At 40.9% G+C, this 21,328-nt stretch overlaps 1 protein-coding gene across 4 annotated transcripts in view; it reads right to left on the bottom strand.

Annotated features, from left to right (window-relative positions):
* LOC117558884 (protein jagged-2-like) overlaps positions 1–13,043 on the bottom strand; it is a 54,913-nt gene extending 41,870 nt beyond the window's left edge. For 3 of the 4 annotated variants that reach the window (XM_034235358.1, XM_034235359.1, XM_034235361.1), the window contains exons 1-2: positions 12,731–13,042; positions 11,616–11,939 (exon numbers count right to left, since the gene is read on the bottom strand). In XM_034235358.1, the coding sequence (XP_034091249.1) occupies positions 11,616–11,939; positions 12,731–12,799 (393 nt within the window). In that variant the 5' untranslated portion in view covers positions 12,800–13,042. Of the gene's footprint in view, positions 1–11,615; positions 11,940–12,730 lie in introns of all 4 variants that reach the window. The other variant, XM_034235360.1, reaches the window with a different exon arrangement.
* Positions 13,044–21,328: the final 8,285 nt, after the last annotated feature.

Raw genomic sequence — 21,328 nt, 5'->3', positions numbered from 1 at the left:
TGTGTGTGCTCTTTAAGTGTGTGTGTGTGATATGGGAGGGGGGATATTGGGACGGTGGGGACGTGCTGGGAGACACTTGACACCGCCTAACCAATTTACAGGAGTCAGAGGGATTTGAGTTTTCATTAGGCGAGGAGAAACCGACCCACTCCTCGCCGCCTTCACCTGTTCAATGAATAAATTACAGCTCCACCACGGCAGGAACAGCCGCCAGCAGCAGCACACCACCCTACTGAGAATACAGCGCACAGTCTGGAGCGGCTCTGTGAATTCATGATTTCTATACACACTAATTAGATGTAATCTTCAGTACTGCTACCACACACTTCTCAGAGTCATTTTACTTCCTTACTCCAAAAACTCTTTTCGGCATTGGTGAAGTGTCTCTGAAAACGTGCAGTGTTTTTTTTGATAGTACAACTGGTTGTTGCTACATTGGGCGGAAAACTAATATTTTCCTCATGATTTGGAGAACTACTGCACAGGAAGCACTGATTGATTAAACACAATATAAGTCACAAAAGTCAATAGTCAATTATTTCTTTAGTCACTTGACCAAAAGTCGATAACACTTTAAAAAATATGTATTGTACATAATCGTCCGTTGCAGCCTGGCGTTGGCATGTCTTCACTCTATGTTTGAACTACAATTGGACACATAAGCATCGATTTTCACAAAAGTGAAGCAGGTGCATATGGTCCATGTGTGTAGGAGAGCAGTCTTAAGTTTTGGATGTCCAAACACACATCCTTGAGGAACGCCAGGACTGACGAGGACAGATTACTAAAAAAATTCTCACAAGGCTCCCCTAGCAGTTAGGGCATGCTCATAATTCCCTATTTTACAAATAATCTTCATTTGGGGGTGATAAAGAGAGATATAATAATTGTTGATTAGATCAACTTACAGTATGTTTATTTGTCTATTATTCAGTTGTGGGAAACGGAATTGTTGACAACAAAAACAGTGATAGTGCCAATATAAATAACATGTATGGTTTGTCTATAATTAACAGAAGAAGAGCTGGGCAGCTGACAACCTGGCAACAAAAGAAGAACTGGAACTTCAACACTGATAAGATCCAGTGAACACACAACTGGATCGATGAGATGCACAGTTAAAAACTCCACAATGTGTGCTCTGCTATATGAATTTTCCACCTTAAAATGGAGTTCAAATCGAGAGGAATGTTCCTTTAATTAAAAGTTCACAGCAGCATTTTTGTTAAAAAAAAGAAAAAGAGAAATCCCGAGACCCAATTAACAACTTTTCCCGAGTTGTGATCAGAGGGAGAGAAAAAAAACAGCAGCAACACCTGTCACGTCACACCTGTTAAGTCTATTGACATGAATAAAACATGTCGCTCCAGGCAGAGAGAAGCTGAGATGGTTAATTTAGCACATTATTAACAGAACAAGCCCACCGCCCCTCCACCACCACCTCTCCTCTCTAAGGAGGCCTCACCGCAGCCCCTCCTCGTTCAGACAGCAAATCTAATCAAAGCTAATCTAATCAGGTCTTTATACTGAGCTGCAGAATAGAAAATGACCCAATTCACTTTTCCCACACCAAATGCATGAAAGTTATTTCTGTCGCTCCAGGTTACGCAGGCTGCTCCAGCGACTGAGGAATTCTGGGAATTTGTCTTTTATAGTAAATCGATGCCGCGTATGATCTGTAAAGGGAGAACATACCGCCTTAAAACCATTAGTTAGTCCTCTGATTCAGTCAAATACTTGAAAAGAAATATGTCTTTCAGTTCCCTTACATAAACATTATGCGTCTCTATTTTCTAATGCATTAAGGGACTACTTCCGCTGCAAATTTGATTTGTTCATTATCAAATCAAGGTGCCAAAGACTTCAAACAAAGTCTCAATAAGTCACAGCGCGTACCCAACACTGAGCTCAGTTTTCTATTATCTCCCCGTCAAATCGTCTGTAATCAGATGCTGCCGCTGGGAATCCGGCGGCACTGTCTCAACCTACACATACACACTGAGAATACACAGTACAGTATAGTGTGTGTACTGCAACCACAAGCAGGGGCAGAGATGATTTGTTATCCTTTCAAACTTGACCTTGTATCACAACCACAATTGCATATCACTCATCACATAACACTTATAATAGAATCCAAGGCAATTATGAATGAACTGTATCCTTGAATACAGTATAATACGTATTGTGCATTTAATCCTGGCAACTGTGCTGAAATAACAAGGTCACAAGGTTCTCAGAACAGGTAAAGAAAAACGATATATTAGACAGAAAACTGAGAAAACAACACAATACCAAAGTTATGAGCAAAATTGGACCGATCAAAATCAATAAAAGGTTTTAACTAGAGGATTCATTCTAAGGAAAAGCTACATTTGGTATCTTTATTTGGGACTTGCGCAATACTGGGAATGTGTCAGAGACCAGTTCAAATGCTTGGCTGAAGCTATTCATGCGATAAGAGGCTGTAAACAGAGTGAAGTGGAAAAAAAAGATTTAAGAGAGACTGAGAGAAGAGAGTCCAATGCACACCAAACATGACCATAAAAGTCTGCAGTGACTCACTAAAGAACATTTTTACATTTTCAGAATCTTGTTAAGACTTTGACATTTCATGATTGAAAAGATTGTTGATGTGTCCCAGTGTGAAGCATGGTAGCTTTGAGTCCACATGTCTAAAGAGTTACGAGGATCACAGGTGTAAAGATGCTATGTGGCACAAAGTGGTGCATCAATAAGAAGTTAAAAAAGTAGTAGTCTCTCCATAGAAACACAACAGGAACGCCAGCACAGAGCCGCTTTACCATTTGTCTGGTCACCAAAATCAAGCAGGACTTACATGTGATGCTTGAAAATGTATAACGTAGGCTCTTAGACAGCGCTAGTTTCTCAAACGCTGTGAAATATCTGTAAATCAGGTGGATGGCACTCTCTTGGAGGTCCAGCAGACGATACAAGAATGGCTTCAGTCGCTGACATGGATCCTAAATGTGACTATTTTGGTCTGCTAACAACTGGATGCAGCTATTTATTCAGAGCCCTGTGTGAAGCGAGGAGCCAACACCTGAAGCAGGCGTGAATACCAGATCCAGCATGTTGCACTCTGGAGAGCAGCACAAGAGAGGGCTTATGTAAACGCTCTCGAATCCACTCCTGACATTTTGCCCAGTGCAGCTGCCCTTCTCTATCTCCGCTTCTCTCTGTTTCCATCTCTCTCCTTTACCCTCTGTTTCCCCCCTCCTTCCACTCGTCGTGATAACTCAATATGTGGGCACAAAGGCAGAGGTATAAAGTCATTGTTCCCACTGAAAGGTGCGCTGACAAAAAGGTTAAGGCAGCCCTCGATTCCGCAGCGCTGCTGGGAAAGTGATATTCACGCCGTGGGAAAACCCCATTGGCTCCTTCATCATTGATCCACCTGATGTGACGAATAAACGGCCGACAGCAAACACAAATCAAACCCTTTCATGTCGAGGCAAAGTAGACAAACTGTTGCTTTTACATCAATTCTTCAATAGGAGGTTAACAGTTTGTTGTAAAGTTGTAGTTTCGTCGAAACCACGTAGGATTCATTTAAGCGTGAGCACAACAACAGGAAATACAGACATATCAGGCCAAAGAGGATTGCCGTAACCTATAAAGAAATGCTTATTCATAAAGTTTAGTTAATTTACCTAAAGATTATTTGCGAGTGACAAATCATGGTCAACTTAATCACTTCTTCTGGAGCTTTTGACCAAATCAAAACCATTCTCATCTCATCAGCAGACTGTTATTGTTGAACTTCTCTGTACAGATGTTGCAGTTTTGAGATGTTTCTAAATTGGATATGCACAATATAATCAAAGCTGACAGAAATAACTCCAAAAATATGACCCTATTTAAAATAAAAAAAGAATGATCCTTTAAGGCCATATTACCGCAGAACCTTTACTTTATTAAATCTGACACACAACTCCTCTAAGGAGCATTTCAGATATGTTGTGTACTGATAAGTGTGTGAGAGTGTTAGAGGGGTTTCTCCATTGAGTGGGAGGTTTGGTAACTGACAGAGATTTGGGCCCAGATGTGTTGAGAAACCCTGCTGAACCTTCAGCCAATCCCTCTGGAGAGGACCGTTAGGACAGGCTGCACGACATCCATGTTGCAGCAACATGCAGCAGAAGAAGAAGACGAAGAAGACTGTAGTAACACTTGTCAGGCACGGTTTGTATAAGAGTGCCCTTTTGAGTTCATGAGCATACTTTAAGAAAGCCAAATCATGAGACAGGGTGTGTTCATAACAAGCGTGTTTGCAGCGGTTTACTTGAACTCACTTAACTCAGTTTAAAGAATGACACTTGCGTAAAGAAGTCATTCTTTTTAAGAGCACTGCACTGTACTTCAATTAGATAAACATTAGAGAGGAGGAATAACCCAGACAGAAATCTCTCACAGACTGCAACAAAATCCCCTTCAAACACAAGGAATGCCAATTTGGTGCGCAAGAATTACTTTGTGAAACTACCATAAAAATCGGGCCATGCATACTGTACAGTCTCCTGCATGATGAGAACAAATCTTCTCACTCCATGTAACTTTGGATCATAAGCTGGTTCACAATGTGAGCCTGAATGAGCCACATATAAAAATACAACACTAGAACGTTTCCCACTCCGTTCCGGACCAAAGAAAGCAAACTGTCTGTGCGATCACACCCTCAAAGCTAGCAAAACAAGCTAACAAAACTGGAACATGGGAGCCAAGTAGTGTCTAACGCACAAAACATGTAGCTACAGGGTTTTCCCCTGGTAGGTGCTCCGAGAGGGAAAGGGGAAGATGGACAAGATAAACAAAAGATATCAGGAGATAAACAAATACGGCAACAATGGAGGGTTTGGTCAGCTCTCTTTTTATTTCCCACCTTGTCCTCAGTGAGGTCCAGCTGAGCTGCATTAGCCCTGTGAACAACTCCTGGGAGTCAAGTGGGAAATTAAGCTGAGTTTGTCTCATGCTTTAATCACCACTGCTGCTCACAACGCATGCATTTCATTACCTCTGCCCCGCCTACGTATCCTGTAGTGTTTCTCTCCCAATCTCTCATCCATTAAAAATGTCTTTGTTCTCTCTACTTCCCTACTTTAAACTATATACACAAACGCATGGCAGATGATACAATATTACATCAATGCTTCTTTACTCACAATGCTTATGTCTCTTATCTAAAATAAATCAAATATCATGAAACTCATACAATTGTACATCTAATGCTTGTTAAGAGCTAGTGCACTTGCAGGATTACTTGATGTTGTGAATTTACATACATTATAACGATACAAACATACAGTAGGCCACATTTACATAGTATCAGGATGAATCAGTGAGCAGCTATCTGATGTGGATAAGGAGGAATAGGTGTTAAAACAAGGTGTTAATGCACACATTGCAATTGGAAGATATCGGACGAGTAAAACCATATCCGGAGGTGGACTGTGAGTGGATCTCAGCAGGCGTAACACACATCTAGAATGAGACTTATTCTTAAGAAACTAATGCACCTACCAAGCTAAAAGCAAAATCATCAAATCAATAAACAAGGATCCTAAATACTAAATTAAAATGGATGCATCTAAGTCATAAATAGATGCATAATAAAGGTCATGTAAACAAACACACATGCATGAAACTGATCTGCACATACTGTACACACATGCACACTGTGCTTGGCAGAGATTCAATAATATACCATGGCTGGCTATGGAAGAAATACTCCTTCCTGATTGGCTGGCAGGTGTCCATTGACACTGTATATGAGAACATCTTAAAACTAGAGCAAGATTAATCACGGCGTCTAAATCAGTTCTCAGTGTATGATGAAATATAGGTAACCATAGAAACGGTATTAACACTATCCACTACATTAGGTAAGAGGTCATGATATAAAGGTTGATATGGGGTAGGTCAAAGCACTTAAGATATTCATTGCTATCGGGATGTTAAGAGCATTCCATGGAATATAACAAAAAGTGTATCTCGAGCCGGTTTCTCAAACTTACCTACCCCACCTTTAAGTATTTGACTGTGGAAGAAACGCTGATTTGTTGTTTTATTTATATATGGTCACTTTATTTTCCTTGTATAGACATATACTCATATAGATGCTTAAAGTCATTATATAAATGTAGGTCAAAAGTAACCAATGACCAACAAACAATCCCAGCATAAAATGATATAAGGATAATGTGTGATAAGGTTGAATATTGGTTTATAATATCCTTGTTGAATTACAACAATAGAAAGGAAATTATTTCCAACTAAACAACAATTCACCTTGATCAATCTAATGAATATTGTTTCAACTATTGCAATATCTCAGACTCTGCGTTGATTGTGCAAATTACCACATGGTTGACATTAAATCAATTATATTTTGTACATCCAAGTTTCCAACCCTCATCACGTGTTGAATCAAGAATGAACTTTAATGATTACATTGACAAAGCTTTTGATTCGCCTGGATGAAGGTGAATCTGGCTTTTCATCATGTCATTTTGACTCCTGGTAAATATCATAATTTTATCAACATAATGCATATGTCAAGATCACCGTCATGGGTATCTTCATCCCCATAATGTGGGATCTATGTCCACACACAAGTAAACAAAGCTGCCACTGTACACTCATCAGTCACACATGAGACCAGGTCCAGCAGCGGCATCAACAATCGATCAGAGGAACAGACGGAGCAGCTAATCGCACTTTTCTACACCTCGGAACCGGGTCAGCTGACATGAGAGCAGCGACAGCGTGGGAAAGATGAGCAGGATCCGTCTGACCGCAGTTAACCCAGCAGAGAGCTTTCAAACGCCTCGCCGGGCCGGCACACACCACGTGACGGAGCCCCGCTGTGGCCTGCTGCGGGCTTTTAGGCTTATTAGTACTGACACTGAGCAGAGGGGGGGTGCAGAGGGAGCGTTCGGTGGTCTGAGTTTGTTACTTAACGGAGAGAAGCATGTTCCAGATTCCCCTACATGCTGCACCAGACAAAACCTTTGTAGTTGTAATGTTCCAAAGTCAGATTAACATGGAGAAAAGGAGATCCTTGCACTAATCTTTAGTCTTACTACTCTGTAAGAAAGTATTTTCTGGTAACAGTGCTACGGAAGCTAAAGCCACAGCACACGCATTAAGTTACTACAATATGCACTCAAAAAGTAGATGGGAGTTGAAGGCATTAGCTCTTTTGAACTAGGACAGTCCTAGACAATGACAAGGACAATTCAAGAATAAGTGCACCTGCTGCAGCCCTCTGACAAGCTTGTAGCTAAACTAGATATCACACATTTACAAAGAATAGACCGATATTGATAATGAAAAAAGTTTTTGTTTTTTGTTGCAATATAATCTCTGATTATGCGAGAGGAGAGTGGACTGAGTCGTGTGCAGATTTGAGCGAGGAAGCTAACGCTAACTAGCCGGCAATCTGTCTGTCAGATTAATGCGAAGAAATGCCAAGAGCATGGGGAGAATTACTGAGCGGACTTCACAAAGCTGGATTTCATGGTTTTCCATTGTTGCAGCATCTGGTAGTGTTATTGCACAACTGTTTTGCATGTGTGAACCTGAAGAAATGAAAGAATTGTAGTCTTTTTAAATGTTGCAGGATCACCACTGCTCCACATCATCTCTCCTACAGCTAACCACAGCTCACCTATATCCAAGTTTGTGTTCTTCTCCTCTTTTCGCCAAATTAATCAACCGCAAAGCATCACCAAACCAAGAGTAGCTCCTGAAGGAAGCAGCCAGGGATGCACTCGGCAAATGAGCCAAACGAGCCAATGCCGGCAGTGACGCCATCGAGGAAACCAGCGAAGAAGACTCGCCTTCATCCAACACTGCACTTTGTGATTGCTCACTGATACTTCCTCCGAGCGAGGTGATCTTCTGCTCTGTCATCATAGCCTGTTTTCCTAATGCTATTTCAATAAAACATGTATTCTAGGAGGAGGAGGAGGAGGAGGAGGAGGAGGAGGAGGAGGAGGAGGAGGTCTCCAAACAACAGCTGTTCCACCTCTGTCCTCTCAGATCTGCCAGGCTCAGGGGGGAATTCTGACAGGAGTGGGGGGCAGAGGAGAGGAAAGAAAACCGGGCCATGAAACTGAAGGAGTACACACCCTTGATCCTTGATTTACTCACAGAGGGGTGAGGGGAGGACATGCAGCTCTAAAAATACCCCCATAAGGAGATGGGGAGGTTTGGGTGAGAGGGGGAAACGGGGGAGGAAGAGGAGAAGAAGTGAATGCTTGTTTCTGCTCCACTCACTACTGTATAAAAACATCTTAAGTTTCTGCATCCCTTAAAACACACCTCCCTCGTGACCTTAAGCTTGATGGATTCATTTTTATTTTCAACAAGGGGGTCTGCTTCCTCTCTTCCCCATCATCTCTCGGTCAATCCCTCCCCCCATCCTCTTTCATAAAAAAGATGCCACTAAAGACCCGCTGAACAGCCAGAGGGGTTAACATGAAGGGGAAATGATCGGCAGAGGGCAGAACAATGTCCTTCTTTTTTATTTTTTTCTGCAGCTTATTCATGTCAGCACCAGTGGCCCAGATACCGGGGCCGACTGAGGGAGTCCACTATAGCAGCACCAGAGGCTACAGGCCACCGTACACACACACACACACACACACACACACACACACACACACACACACACACAACACACACAACACACACACACACCACACACACACACACACACACACAACACACACACACACACACACACACACACACACAACACACACACACACACACAACACATCACACACACACACACACACACACACACACACACACACACCACACACACACACACACACACACACACACACACACACACACACACACACACACACACACACACACACACACACACACACACCACACACACACACACACCCACAAACACAACACACACACACCACAACACCACACAAACACAGCAATGAAAAGACACTTTTTTTTTGTTGAGGATTTCCTAATAGGGCTCTACAATCTGCAATTTATACAACCCCTTCCGCTTTTTGTAAAGACGGGAAACCTCAGGACGAGCAACAGAGAAAGGATCCCTCTTCAAGGCTCGAAGAGGCCATAGAATAAGTAAAGCTGGAAAATTCTTACAATTATGATTAATTGATTCAATTAAATTCATCCATTGAGAAAGAATGCCAACAATTCCAAGCTTTCTCCAATCCAGCTCCTCAACTATGAGAAAGTGCAGCTTTTAGTTGTTTTAAATCAATGTAAATGTAATATATTTGACTCTGAGATTAGTCTGATAATGAATGGCAGATTTCCTTATTTATAGAAATGGTTTAGCCCAACTGGATAATTTGTTCTCAAATCACAATTTAATATTTTGTATTAAAACTTAAGTGCAGCTGTTTTGTTGTATAATGCACAAGGGTCCACACCACATATCTAACGACCAATTCAAACAACCTGCGAAAACGTTATGGTATGTCCGATTTGAAAGCATGAGGTGTGATGACATTTTTAAAGAGCCTGCTATAACCTTGACAGCCTCATCAGAAGAAGCTGCTGAACACTGATACCCTCCTTCCTTTGTACCCCCTCACATACACACACTCCTCCCGGGTAGATAGTGGAAAATACTGACCCCACACACGCCGAGTGAGACAATGACCCAATAGCGGATAGAGCGTGAACCTGAGAGGCGGCGAGGCAAAGGCGTCCCCCGGCCCAGATTGACCGAGGATCTTCACTTGTTTGAGTAGTTGGTGACACTGATATCCACCGCCTGTGTCACACACAACTTAGTGGTAACCGTATCCGCCTGCAGGGCCCCAACTTACTACTTCCATCTTCCCCTCCGCTGACAGCTGACCATGAGGAGTGATGAATGGAGAGGTCACGTAGCACCGAGCACACAAAGCACCCGATATGTACTATATGTACATTCTGACATGGACACACACACTGCTTCTCCAAAGCAAGAATGTCTGAAATGAGGATCAAAGTTGAATGATTGCAAGCTTGGAGCAATTTATATCAATATAGTACACAGTTTCACCTCCGGAGCCTGCAGAAGATTCAGGAAATATCATCCGAACTATCTCACCATCTCAACGCTGCATCTTCACTAAAGGCACTCTGGCAAATGTCGATCCCACATTACAGGAGCACAAGCCAAGTCTTCAAACAGCCTATTTCATCAGAGCAACCATGAAAAGCACTCAAACTATTCAATTTACAGTAATATAAAGGAAATAGGAAAATAAATCGAGATTTGCAAATGCAAGGAACAAGATTGGTGATGGATATTTTCTTCATAGAGTCTAAAAGTCCATGTCTCTAAATAGTTTAAGATCATTCAAATGTTTTTTCTCAAACTGATCGTCAGTATCACTTCAAATGACACAACAATCAACATAAAAGAAATGCAAAATTGTAAAAAAAATACTTTAAACAAGCCAGTAAATGTTTTTTAAATCTTACTTGTTTTAAGAAGAAGTTACTTTTTATAACTAAATAAAAGCTAAACATGACTCGCACTAAGATGGAAAGTCTCACAGAGTAACTAACTTACTAAAAGTAATCACCTAAAGACTCAACAATATTGACACGTCGGTTAAAGGACTAATCACTTCAGCACAAACTATTAATGGACAGATGGTCAGTTTTAACTTTCATCCTCTGTGTTACCAGTTTGCCTCACAATGAGCAGGACTCTTGTTTGACAGCTCACTCAGCTGTTGAGGGAATCGAACCTGTGACGTTTCCTGCACAGGACTTCACTCTCACCATTACACCTCTCTGAGATCTCTGAGTGTTACAGCAGCTTTCATAACTCTCTGATTGTCACCACTGTTCCTGTTTCCCACGCTTGCTCTCCAAATAAGGAGCAGGGTAGTTTGGATAAGATAATGAGTTACCTGCCACTTCTTAATCAGCACTCACTTGGAAATCCTTATTTCCCCACTTCAAACACTCCCACCGCAGACCTCCCCTCGCCACACACACACGCGCGCGCACACACACACGCGCGCGCACACACACACGCACGCTTGTTTGGTAACTCATCAAACCGAGACACCACTGCTGTGCGTAAAAGTCATGCCTCATGCATGCTCAGGGCTTTAGCTTGGTCAGAAACGCACAGACATTCACAACAAAAACTCCAAGACAGGAAAGTGATATCCCTTCACGAGATGACTGATCATGTAGAGACGCCAAAGGTTGCAGGCGGAGGGAAGAATGAGCGGCACGCAGAAACCCAGACAGCTCTGACAGACTTGTTACAGAAAATAGTGCCAAACTGTGCCAAATAACAGTATGGAAGAGCGCTTTTAGCCTGTGCCATGATTCAACTCCAAAACATACAAACTCCCTTTGATAAGTCAACTTTATCACATAACATGAAGGATCATTCACATTAAATCACGTTGTATGTAAATGATAAACTTTGAGGTGCATCCAGGTGAATAGTTTGAGACTTTTACGCAATCATTCCTCTTAAAATCCAACAGCAACTCGCTATATTTGTGCGATTTAAAAAAAACACGTGTCTGCTCTCCACCTGCACATACGTGACATTAAGATCCACTTACCGGCCACGCGAACTGGAAGGGAATTAGGATCTTCCCGGTGTCATGGTTCCGGTTCTGTCCGGTTTTCTGCCCCCCCTTGAACTGAAAAGTATTCCCACCGATAACCTTAGTAGTTTCCGAGCCGTACGTGCACGTTCCTTTGGTCGCGACCTCCGTTTGGTATTCCTTTAAACACACTTTGAAGTACGTGTCGCACTCGTCCGCGTCGCAGTGGCCGTCCGCCGCGCTCGGCTCCGCGTCGCAGCAGTCCCCGTTAAGGAGCTGACCTGTGGGGTTTTCCACCGAAATCAACTGCAGCTCGAAGTAACCAGTGGAGTGAGACACCTGAGGAGAAGAAACGACAGTGAGAAAGGCTGAAAAAACCCTGAACGAGGTATTTGCACTGCAATCATGTCATTTTTTTCTTTCTTAAAATGCCAATTACCGACTCTAAACTGACATGTTATACTCTTATGTTATTCTTTTTTTATAGAAAGGTATATAATAAGGTGTTAAGTCGCAATAAGAATCTGTTTAGAACATTGTTATGATGAATCAATTATTTAAATGGTAATGTATGTTCTTATCAATGGAAGTAATCTCCCCATGCGCAACTTGAAGGAAGAAATAGGACTTTTTTTGGCAGTGTGCAGACTGCCTGCAGCCCACACTACAGTACCGTTTGGCACAGTTGAACTTCATGGCTACTCAAAGACCTATACTCCAATTTAGCCCACTCTGCATTTCAGGCTGCAGCTGTAGTGCAAACATGTACACCTAGTTCACGAATTTACTATTCTTATCCACCCCTAAATCATGAAACTCTAGACATAAATACAACACTTTCTCCAGATAGTAAACACTCTAAGATGTGCATTGCTTTGAAGCAGCCAATGCCTGTATTACCTGTACCGTAACCTATTTGACAGATGCTTTTTGCGTTGCCTGTGAATCAAACTTAAATGTATCCCCCCCAAAGGAATTTAGACATTCCGAGAACACATGATCGGACTGTAGAGAAGCAAATTCAATTAAAGGCTGGAATCTAACCCCCTACAAAACTTCCAGTGGATTGGTAAATTAAACACCGTCAGAAACACCATCTTCCTCTCAGATCAACGCGATAAAGTTCTCACCTCAGTGCACAGCGTCAGGAGAAGACACACTAGTGAGAAGCGGTGCAGTTTCCCCAGATTATTCCACATGTCTCCGGCTGCCCAGTGATAGTTACCATTAGGGAAATGAAAAAGATGTATGTCTCAATCAGTCAAAAATAATATTAAAGAAGTATCCTCCTTCTGGTGTGGGAGGCATTCACGGCGCAGTGCTCCCTGGGATGCCTGCAGGTTCTGGAGGATGAAGCGCGCGCTGCTACTGCTGCTTGGTCCTCTGACAAGACGCGCGAACAACACTTCCCTCAGCCGCTCGACGCACTAAACAGCAGAGAAGCAGAGCAGCGGTGCGTCTCTGTTGCCAAAATCCAGAGCCGGGCGCTCCCCCTGGTGATGGACAGCCGGCGGACCAATCACAGGCCGCCTGGGTGGAACGTTCGTCAGCGGAGAGCCAATCAGGAAAAGTGGGCGGGATCAGGAGTGTAGGGGAGGACCGCTGATGGATTTATTATGGAAGTTTTCTCACACAGGAGCTTGTATTTTTATTATATATACACACAAACACACAGTAAAATGTAATTGTATTGAACATGGGGATATATATGGTAATACATGTTTGTTCCATACAAATCAATCTCATAATATGTTTATGGTAAAGAATTTCTGCAGAATTATAATTCAGAGGGTTCTACTCAAACCATAAAACAAACACACAGTATAAAGCTATAAATCAGACTCATAAATAATGTGTAAAAGTATGTAGAGTGCAGCACATGTTGTGTTTATTGGAGGATACCTGAGTTGCTCCTCACTGACCTGCAGGCAGAAGAAACATGGCTGTTAGCGCCCTCTACTGACCGCCTGCAACACATCACTACAGGGAAAAGTGATGACAGCTGGAGAAGCCTCTACATTTATCAGATACTGGAGGTTTTTTTTGTATTTACATTTGAAACACTTTCTCTTCTTACTTCAAAGCATTTCAGGTGAGACATGTTGATTTCTCTTTGCCGGCGGCGGTATCACACAAAATGTGCAGTTCCGTTTTCAAGTGATTTCAAAGAGTAAAGATATGATTCCTTGTTGTTCTATTGGTCTACTCTACAATATCCATACATCACCGTTTGATTTTGTTTCTGTCTTACAAGTTCAAAGATAGTGTAGCAACTTTCAGGTAATATATATATGGACGTTTAGATGCTAAAATGTGAAGACCTTTCTCACCTAATCTTTACGTAATAGATTCAGCATGAACATCAGTGAGGGCCTCAGCCTGGAACACCATCTAATCTTTATTAGCATTATTGATTACCCTCGTGTCCTCCATCAGAACGCTTTATAATGAGAACAAGCAGCTAAAGAGGCACTGGAGGCAGCTGGGACGATTTACTGCCTCTGTAAAAGAAGTGCTCGTGAGTTTCCAGTGGTGGAGAGTAACAAAGTTTACTTTAAGTGCCATCTTTAAGACATAATTGTACTTGACTTGAGTATTTCCATCCTATGCTACTCTATACTTCCGAGGCAAATGTGGTACTTTTACTCTACTAGATTTATTAAACACTACTTTTTACATTTCAAAACATGTGATTTGCTTATGCTTTTTAAAGCATCTAAAATTGGCTCCACATTGACAAACTACAACATTATACAATGAATATTATTGTGAACAGAGCAATGGTGCACATTGAATACTGAAACTTTTGATACTGTACATCTAGCTGACATTACTTCTGTACTTCTACTTAAGTAACAATTTGGACTTTTACTTCTAATGGAGTATTTTCGGACCTTAGTATTTCTACTTAAGTAAAGCATCTTCCACCTCTGTCAGTTTCCCTATGATAAACTGTCATTAGCTGCAGATACAAGAAGATAAAAAAAGACTTAAAGTTGATTCAAACCCATTAGACGGAAAATAAATTAAGGTTTTGAGGAACATCTAATCACAAAGGTAATCTCCAATATATCTGGTACTACAGTATGTGTAATCAATGATGAGCACATTGGTATTAAACACATTTACTAACATAATATAACTGTGGTTTTTTTATACAAAATGAAAAGAGGTACCTGCCTTCTTCAGCTGTCGAAAGAAAAAAAACATGAAACACTGGAGGAGAATCTGGGCATCTCAACAAAAACACATCAGTTAGAATCTGAAAGACAAGTTGATGACACATATTACTTTTTAATTAAAACATAAAAGACCCAAGTTAATCAAGTTATATTTCTGGAATCGGTACAACAGTGGGACATTTATGGGAAGTATAGCAGCTATCCTGAAATGCACAGGAATTGGGACACCTTACGTTCTGAACAATGGTGCTCTGTTTGCCAACACTCTGGGGTTTTAAAGTAACAAATCTTAATGTCAGAGCCATCCTAAACAAGTCTTTATTTACGTGCAGTCTTCCATGAACTCATGTTTACACAGCAGGTTTCTGCACAGCATATTCTACATCTTAGGCTGCGTTCAGTACCAATAAATAAAGTGTTGTGTTGACAAGTGGTTAAGAAATAATGATGCATTCGTGGAAGTGAACTGGTAAATAAAGCAAACTTTGATGAAAAGCTGCGGTCGGGTTCATTGAAAACAATTGCAGGCAAACCACCATAAGGTATTTGAAGAGAATAAAAAGTATCACACTGCCTTGGGCGTTTTGATGTCCTATTAAAGGTTCTGACGTTTAATTCATGAAAGCCATTTTTGGATGTCACTTCCTCTCGCTCTACCGTCAACCCTCTAATAAAGGCATAACATGTCCAAAAAAAAGACTTCAAAAGCATCAACGAGACAGCTAACACTTCAATGTGGTTGCACTACTGCTTCATCTATTCAAATGCTCTACAAACATATTACATCAACATGCCAGTCACAAAGCTGTTGATGGCTGTATGTTAAAAGTTAGTGGATCACCAAAGTTATTATGGTATCATATTAAGAGAATGAACAGTCAGTCACATTTCATGATAATGCATACAATGTTTCGATAGAAATATTAACCCTATGTTAGAGCAAAAGGTCATTCAGTAGGATTCATCCTCTGGGAACCATGAGCACGTACACAATTGTGCGTGCCAATACTTCTGACAGGGATTTTGTCATTCCTATAGCCATGCAAAATACAGCTAAATATTAATATAAGTCGTTATTAATCTGTATATGTACATGCTTGTCTGGTAATAATCTTGTTTTTATCAATTGAGTTGTGCCATTGAGGATTTATTTTACCATGTTCCTGATGATTTCCAAATTCAAACCTTTTTATTCAAGAAGTCTGTGCCCTCTAATACGTATGAAAACCCTGTAATTGTGTAACTTCCAGCACGCCGACAAGATTTCCTGTTGCTTTCATATTCATTCGACCTCTCAGATGGCAGGCCACGGGGCGGTCTTATTGGACAGCTGTTTCTCCACATTTACATCACCCTGCTGCAGCTTTAGCCCGCGCACAGTGGATCAGTTCTGCAGGCCGCTCAGTGGGGACGGAGTCAGACAGGTGGCCTCTGACACCCTGCAGCAGATGTTTCCTCCCAGGGAAGCAGGTGCAGACACAGGACACACACACATTTTGCCATTTGCACATACTTGTGTACATATGACTCATTGACATGCCTGCACACAGACACAAATGTCTTGTCTTCGTCTCTTTAAAGCGGGTCTTATCAGCAGGGATAAGGAAGTAGGGGAAACAGATAAACTAGGAAGTAATGAGGCTAGCATGAAGCTCACTCCTCTGCTCCGGGTATAACACAGAATCAATGGTAACTTCACAATGTAACAGTTTAGTTAATAAACCTGCATTTACTTGAATGTACAAGACCTGTCCTGAAGTAAGATTTTAAAATACTTTGCTTTTTCGAGGGATGTCAATGTTAACGCTGGGGATTTCTCTGAAAACACACCACATTCAATCAAACCTGACTTTGTCCCTTCATTCCAGCGTGGATGTTTACCCTGAATTGCATGGCAGTAAAAGGCAAACAAATTGGAGGAACTGGCACAAGAGACATATACTGCACCGACAGTAAAAACCATCTCTACATCGCTGTAACGTCACACCTATTCAATGACAAATGGTATGCACTCATCCTTTAGGTGTGGTGAGAATGAAGAAAAGGCCTTTTGTTAAACCATGCTAAGTGGGTAAATGATTGAACTTCAAATCAATAAACCAGAAATCATCAAAACTAAGCTGAGATGTTTTAATAATGTTAAAAAAAACTCTGATTTCTCTTACCAGTGGGTCATGCGTTTCTTTATTAGATCACACGTTTTCCAAGCAGAACACAAGGAAACACTAGTCTTTGAAACATTTGTCACTAATCATGAGACTTACCCTACACAGCATTTCAGATGAAAGAAATGTACCATTTCCTCTTGAGATGGTTGGATTAACATTGCAGAACAAAGGCCCATTTGCCATTTATATAGAGATAAGCTCATAAAATAACAATAACACCATCACTCACGTTTGATTTCTTCATTTCCTAATAGACACAGCATGCCACTGACAACACCAGCGTTGTGCAATCATCTGTTTGGAGAGCCAAGCTCGTGTTTCAATAAAGTTCTAGATGACAGAAAGTTGGCTTCTTTCTACGAATGCAATAATTGAACAGTGTCTTTAAAAATATCCCCTGTGCACAGGTGTGATGGGCATTTTTTTACCCAACAGTGTTTTCATAGCAACAAGTTATATTGGCTACATGCCAACATGAGAACAATAGCGTGTTAACGTGCATACAGTAATGTTTATGTGTTAATAATTAGAGTGAACACTGGACACTTAAGTTTAACTACTTAGAGAAATGTTGATCTAAGCATTACTCTCAAAGTCCATACTGCTGTGCCAACTTAAATTCAGAAGTATCCTTTTAGAGTTAGAAAGTCCGAAAAAAAAAAAAGTCAATAGAATCATTGTCTGGGAACCATGGATGTTTACTGTATGTAGAAAACTACAAAGGAATCGATGCATTGTTGTTGAGTTATCGCACTAATTAAAGTGCTGGAGAGACTGAGCAACCAACTAAAATGACCATTTATAGGGCCACACAGTAACTAGCACTCTAAAAAACAGCAGCTGAATGTACTGTAGTTGAAAGGATAGATGAAGGATTTAACGATTTCATCAGGTGCATTAACACATCCATGCTCGCAGCTCTCCGAACCTGTACTAAAGAACTGCTGACTTTTGAGCTAAATGCTAGAATCAATAATTGTTGGGGTATTTCACTCAAAACCAGCAATGTCAATCACCAATGAGACCATTTTGAAATAGTAATTTTAGTGAGTAGGTTTTATCGTTAAGGGATCATAAATGGCAGTACCAAATGTGTTGCCATTGCATCAAGTAGATCACAAAAGTTATAAGAATGCATCCTCTGGGGACCATGAATGTCAACATGGCAAAATGTATGCCAATCCATCCAGTGTCATTGAGATATTTCACTCTGCAATGAAGGGTGAACAATGCGTTAATTTGAAACTACTTATCACAAAATCTTTTAAGTCATTTAAGCCATCAAATTCATCCTCTGGGGACCATGAACTTCATATTGTACACACATTCATGGCAATGCATCCAGAGCCATTGAGATATTTGGTTAAGAACCAAATTGCGGACCAACAGAGTACATGAGTTCCCATTGGCACATTTGGTAAACCCCACTGTAAAGTACAGTATGTATAGATCTATTGTACTAGTTCACTTTTGTTTTTAAGATGCATGAGTACAACTTGGAAAAAAACTGTTTTCATATTCTGCAGCTGAATGTCTGAAGGATCAAGAAATATGGCAAGAGATAAAGAACCATCTCACATTGCTGGGGCCTCTAATGCGGAGCAAAGACTAAACAAGAGCCTGCAGCTGAAGTCTACACAAGCTGATCTGATCGGTCTGAAGGGAAGATATGATGCTGCTGTTTACCAGCACCATACCACCTCCAATACTACAGCTGCCATCCACAAGGGTTTTCTGAAGCGTTATTGGTATTAAGATATTTAGGGTTGGAACATAATGATATAAAGGAGTATTGAGACTCAAAATGTGCCGAAAGAGGACTTTAGAGTTGCTTTCCCTTTTGGTTTCTATTTTGAACTTTTGCTGTCTACATTACATTACATGTTACTTGTTAGACACTTTTATCCAAAGCGACTTACATACTCAATACTGTGGGCAATCCCCACAGGAGCAATTTGGGGTGAAGTGTCTTGCCCAGGGACACAACGACATGCGGACTGCAGTGGGACTCGAACTTGCTATCCCCTGATTAAAAGTCCAGCACACTATTCAATCTATTTATAGTTAGATGAACAGTTAACTATCTTTGGATAATCTCTGCCGACTGCCAAGGACGTTGTGTTTTTTTGGTTTGGTTTGTTTGATTGTCAGCAGGATTAAGAAGAAAATACCGGCCCGATATTCATTAAACTTGGTGTAATGGTGTAGCATTGGACGATGAAGAACCCATTACATTTTGAAATGGATCCAAATCATTGAGGTGGACACACACATTACTTTTTGTTCTTGTTAACGTTGCAAGATGTGACGTTTGGCCTTGGCGGATGCTCTCCAGTTGCTCTCTGTTTTGCACGGCATGTGTCCTGCACTGCTTTACAAGCTCAGGTCTGTCTCTGCACCCATCCCATTGATATACATTCCTGCACATTAATCATACCTGGCGTTAAAAGTAAGTGGGGCATTTATGACTTTACATCTACAGTAGGTGGACATGAAACATTCAGACATTCTACGTTCTGAGTCAGCGCTGGAGGTGAGTAGACGTGTGCCTGCCTGCTGAATAAAGAGTCATTTTTGTACTCCCTTTTACTTTTTGTTGCTCAATTTAAAGTGGGTATGATGACTTTAAATAGCAATGACTCACTCTGCTCAAACTCTGTCTATCTTTTTGAAATATAAACCATCTAAATGTGAAATGATTCATTTCATAACTCGGGTTAAGAGGTCAAAACTGAGTCTGGTGCTTTCTTTCAGCATTGCTGATGAAGAAGAGATATCATCTGAGATCCTTATGCAGGAAAAAGGTTTTCATATCACAAAAATGTGAAACTTGTGTGTTTTATTATAAGGATTGTAATAGGATTAATTTAGTTAAAGATCTTAAAAGTGTTTTTAACATTGTAAAATCTTGAAGGAGATTTGCATATGATTGTGACTTGTTTAATTGTCTCTATTATTTGTCCAACCCCAAACTGCCAGATAATTCCTTTATTGAATCAATGTTTTTTCTAGATCAATAATAACATTTTAAATCAATGATCACAAAAACAAAACTGCTTTGTTTTACATGTTCTTCTGTAGTCTTTTTACTCTATAGTTGCAAGTTATGTAATATCAGGGGTTTTTCTAGAAATATTTAATATGAGGGCACTGATCTTGTATATAAGATTTATCAATTCTCGCGAGAACATGACGCCCATATACAAGATGATGGCGCGGACCTAAACAACAACACGATTCGGGACTCGGCACGATTTTCTTATTTTTGGAGTCATTACACCGTTTTGGACGCACAGAAATATTGTTTTCTGGCATAACCTTAACATTTTATGGGGAAAATCTGCATTTTGGTATGAGGGCGCATGCCCAAAGTAAGAGGGCGCAGCGACCCCGTTTAGACAAAACCATGATAATATTTCTAAATGAACCGTAATCATTTCTATAAACACACTTTCTAGAATGAAGGCTGAACAATGCATTCATTCCAAACTTTTATTTTAAATCAACTAGGGCTGCACGATATTGAAAAAAACTGACATTGCGATTTTTTTTCTTCTCTGCGATATATATCGCGATATGAAAACATACAGGAATTGAAGAAAATACCGTTTGTCTTTTTCCGCAAACCATCCTTTCTTGAACTTTAATGCTATACAATTGTTATTTTTTTTTAACTATATTTCACCGGATGAAGGATTTTAGTCACGGACGTCTGGATCTTAAGTTATCAGAGCAACAAGCTGAGCTAGCCCGGTTAGCAGCGCCGAACTGCCCTGGAGAAACACATGAAAATACTTTATTCAGTGTTTTACCTTTAATCACGGGGTCCGTTTGCTTTGGAGATTTGATTTTGGTTTGCTGTGCATGCAGAGCCTGCATGTCACTCACTCAAGTATCCCTGACATGAGAGCCGCGCAAGTTTTCCTTTTTAAAAATCGCACGTCCACGAGATGTGAATATCGCGCATGCGCATATCGCGATTATCGTCACGATATATCGTGCGGCCCTAAAATCAACACACCAGGGCCGGCCCTTCCCACTGGCGAACTAGGCGGGTGCCTAGGGCGCCAGATCTGGAGGGGCGCTGCGCTAAAAAAGGTTTTTTATTTAAAAACAAATAATAAAAAAGGTTTTTTATTTTTAAAATTTTTTTTTTTATTCTGCCTAATTGTATGCCCTTGATGCAATACGTTTACATTAATAATTGAATAAAGTAAACACCCTTTGTACCCCGGGCCGGCGGCAACATTTAGCATTTGCCCTGTAACTGTAAGTGATGAAAGGGGGGGATGGTCGCTTATCTGGCACCCACGGGCCGCGACTCACAGCCAAAGTGACGCGGCAGCTCCAGCTGAAAGTGTCAGAGATTGCAACGATG

Source organism: Gymnodraco acuticeps, unplaced genomic scaffold (assembly GCF_902827175.1).
Source record: "Gymnodraco acuticeps unplaced genomic scaffold, fGymAcu1.1, whole genome shotgun sequence".
Lineage (NCBI taxonomy): Eukaryota > Metazoa > Chordata > Actinopteri > Perciformes > Bathydraconidae > Gymnodraco > Gymnodraco acuticeps.
This window is presented reverse-complemented; position numbering and strand designations above follow the sequence as displayed.